Here is a 3463-nt window from a genome sequence, read left to right as displayed (position 1 = left end):
TAAACTCTAATACCACTGGGATGCTACATCAGTTGAACAGTGCTGTAAACTGGATTTGCCTCTGGACAGATTTCTTATGGTTTGGCTTTCTAGGCACACTTAACTATTCAATCAAAAGACTTTTGATAACAGTTAAAGAATTCACTTCAATACAAACCTGTCTGACAAAATGAAGTAGGCTAAAATATTTCAAAAAGAAAGACATTGCCCTGATTGCACTGATTTAAAAAAAAAAATTAAGAACAAGTGACAAACACAGTCATTGACATCAATCAATCTGTAAAAGATTACAAAGCCATTTTAAGGCTCCAGGACATCAGAAAACTACAGTGAGAACCATTATCTACAAATGAAGAAGACATAGATCAGTGAAGGAACTTCTCAGAAGTAGCTGGTCAACCAAAAATTACCCCAAGAGATCAGGAACGACTCATCCAGGAGGTCACAAAAAAAACTGAAAATCATTTGAACTCTGCCAGCTCACAGTTTCAAGTAAGGCTCATGATTTAACAACAAAAATAAAAGAAGGGGCAAAAATGACTTTCCAATCTTAAACCAGTTTCGAGGACATACGTAGAATATGTCTAGATTTCAGTCCAACAGAGATGCTGTGGAATGACCTTAGAAATCTGTAAAGAGGCAACAATTCAAAGCACTGTGATTGCTTAGCATAAAAGCTTCATCCTCCCTCCAATCAACACAAACCTAGTAATGACAAACAGAACTGCAACAATCAAAACTGCATAAATTCCAACTACATATTTTTAAATATAAAACACCTTTTATTTCTGGCAGGAATTAGCTTTGTTGGAATTTAGTAATCTATATTATTACGCTAAGTTGTTATTTTCAAAAGAAGCATGGAAAGAAAACGTGTCTATTTAAGAGACAGGCCTGCTTAGTCAAAGGTGAGGAGAGAGATAAGAAATATTCTGTCCCATTTGTTGTAAATTAGGCACAGTATAAATTGAATGTGCTCTGCTTCCATGCCATGGTTTCAGAGACACTGAGACTTTTCAGCTGTTTGACACAGAAAAATAGGGGCTTTGATTAAAGGTATATGTCATATCTTGTCTTAAAAAAAATATATATATATATATCTATATATATATATATATATATATAGATATATATATATCTATATCTATATCTATATATATATATAGATATAGATATAGATATATATAGATCTATATCTATATATATATATATATATAGATATATATCTATATATATCTATATCTATATCTATATATATATATATATATATATATATATTACCGTGGTAATATTTCAACCTGAGATTACATTTTTCAAAATGTAATGGATGTTGTTTCATTACTTGCCTGATTTCACTTTGAACATAAAAACTCAGCCTGGTAAAGACAAGTACAAACCCTTATGATGCTCACAGAGACTGAAGTTTGAAGTAGTAAACACTATAAATGTGGGTCCTGATGCGTAAAGCATTTCATTGAGTCTGCAATGAAGAGCCATAGTCAGACAACAGTGCTGATGTCGTCAGCATCATCAGGTTTCTTGGGCTTACTGGGGAGAGACTTGAGGTACTCCAGGTGGCGCCGGGCGTCCTCCTGGTTCTGACGAACATAATACACCACATATGATATAACCATTGCAAACCAACCAAACATAGTGACCAGCATGGCATAGTCTGTGGTCCTTTTTGCCAGGTTACACAGGTCAGTGTCAACTGCCAGGAAAGGTCGACCCTCCTGATCGAGAAGCTCGGAGCTCCTGCAGAGGACCCTGGCTGCAGCCTCGTGGTTGTGAGCCATTCCTCCAATGGCCTGCTGGAGGGCGCAGTCGCAGTGCCAGGGATTGTCATCTACAATGATGCGGGCCTTCAGTCGGGCAAAAGCATCCCTATGTACGCTTGTGATGCGGTTGTGAGAAAGGTCCAGCACCTGTAATGTTCCCTCGATGCCACTAAAGGAACCTTCCCCTAAAGTTTCCACTGCATTATAAGAGAGGTTCAGCTCCCTCAAAAGCCGGAGTCCACGGAAGGCTTGGTCGGGCACAGCACCTATTTGATTGTGGTCCAGCCTCAGGAGAACTGTGTCGACTGGGAGGTTGGGGGGAATCTCTTTGAGGCGGGACTGACTGCAGGTGACGTTGAGACCGTGGAGGTGGGCGTCGCGTAGACAGCTGCAGCCCTTTGGACACATGCTGGCCGAGGGGAAGCACAGGGCCATGAGGACAAGGCTCTGGAGGAGCAGGCACATGGGGATGGAGCGCGACAGCCACAAGTCCAGCAGAGTCATACTGACCGGCTTTCAGCAGCATGCCGCCTGGGGCCACAACACCACCACTGGTCCTTTACACACATGGCATAGTAGCTGCTGGACCTCCACTCGCTACAGATATTGGTGGATGAACTGGTCTCATCATGTTGTATTGGGATCTGGAATGACATGAACAGACAATCAGTTGAGACATTTTATCCACAGTTATTCCTTTTACTGGTTCTGACTGAATGCAGAGCAGGAGCAATGTTTCTCAGTGTTGTGTCTTGTCTGCCTTTGGGTAGTTTTGGCTTTTTGGATATGAACTGCTTTCGTATTAATTAATTGTACTGAATATTAATAGTCTAAAATTAAACTGATATTGAATCCTGTTCAAGAGAATCTTCCTATAGATAAAATTTGAGCTTAAATTAGCTTTATTGAACTTGAGATTTTTGCCAGTAAAATACCCTTTAATTAATGACTTCATTATTGAGCATATTCTTTATATATTTGTAACAGAAACATGGTTGGATAAAATAGTGAGACAGCTGTTAAGCCACAATAGCTTTGGTTTAGTTATACATAGCTATTAACACAAACATGGCGGCACAATGATTCCTGAAAACATTGGACTTTTAAGGCATAAAAAGGCCTTTATTCTGGCTCATACAAAAGAACACCTCCAGCATAATAGAGGCAGGATACAATGCTAATTTTATCTTAGACGTATGTGTACCCTGCATATTACCGAGAGTGGACACTGAAATTCTGAAAACTCTGAACAGCCTCAGACTATTATGCCAGTAAGACCCAGAGGCCATTGAATCAGTGAAAGCCCCCAGAAGCCTGGAGGAGACAGTGGCTCTGAAACAGGTAGGTAGCTGCTGGTGAAGGATCAGATCATCTCAAAACTTCCCTTCCAGAGACCCCAGATTATGAGGGTTGGTAAGAATGCTTCAAGAGTCATTTCCCTCAGAATATCCCCCCTCCAACCCTTTGGGGCTGTGTACTGAGCCCACTGCTTTTGACCTTGATGACCCATGACTGCCAGGTTCAGTTCGAATCACATAATGTAGTATGCAGACGATACCACAGAGAGGAGGTGAAACATCCTGAATGTCAAAAAAACAAAAGAAGTTGTTGTTGATTTCAGAAAAAGTCAGCCAAGTCACCCTGTACCCCCCTCCTCATCAATGATGCTGCAGTGGAGCAGATCA

General features: G+C 40.4%; 1 protein-coding gene across 1 annotated transcript; it reads right to left on the bottom strand.

The window, feature by feature from the left end:
- Nucleotides 1–1314: 1314 nt before the first annotated feature.
- Nucleotides 1315–2292, bottom strand: lrrc3b (leucine rich repeat containing 3B). The gene has a single exon (XM_055021953.1). The coding sequence runs from the start codon at nucleotides 2280–2282 to the stop codon at nucleotides 1500–1502; it is 783 nt and encodes a 260-aa protein (XP_054877928.1). The 5' UTR covers nucleotides 2283–2292; the 3' UTR covers nucleotides 1315–1499.
- Between the last annotated feature and the right edge of the window lie 1171 nt (nucleotides 2293–3463).

The sequence above is a fragment of the Poeciliopsis prolifica genome, unplaced genomic scaffold, assembly GCF_027474105.1.
Source record: "Poeciliopsis prolifica strain line A6 unplaced genomic scaffold, Auburn_PproV2 SCAFFOLD080, whole genome shotgun sequence".
NCBI lineage: Eukaryota > Metazoa > Chordata > Actinopteri > Cyprinodontiformes > Poeciliidae > Poeciliopsis > Poeciliopsis prolifica.
Note: the sequence above shows the minus strand (reverse complement) of the source record. Positions and strands in the feature narration are given on the sequence as shown.

Excerpts from the sequence above, each read along its gene's own strand:
- lrrc3b (XM_055021953.1), bottom strand. The coding sequence starts at position 2,282 with ATGACTCTGCTGGACTTGTGGCTGTCGCGCTCCATCCCCATGTGCCTG.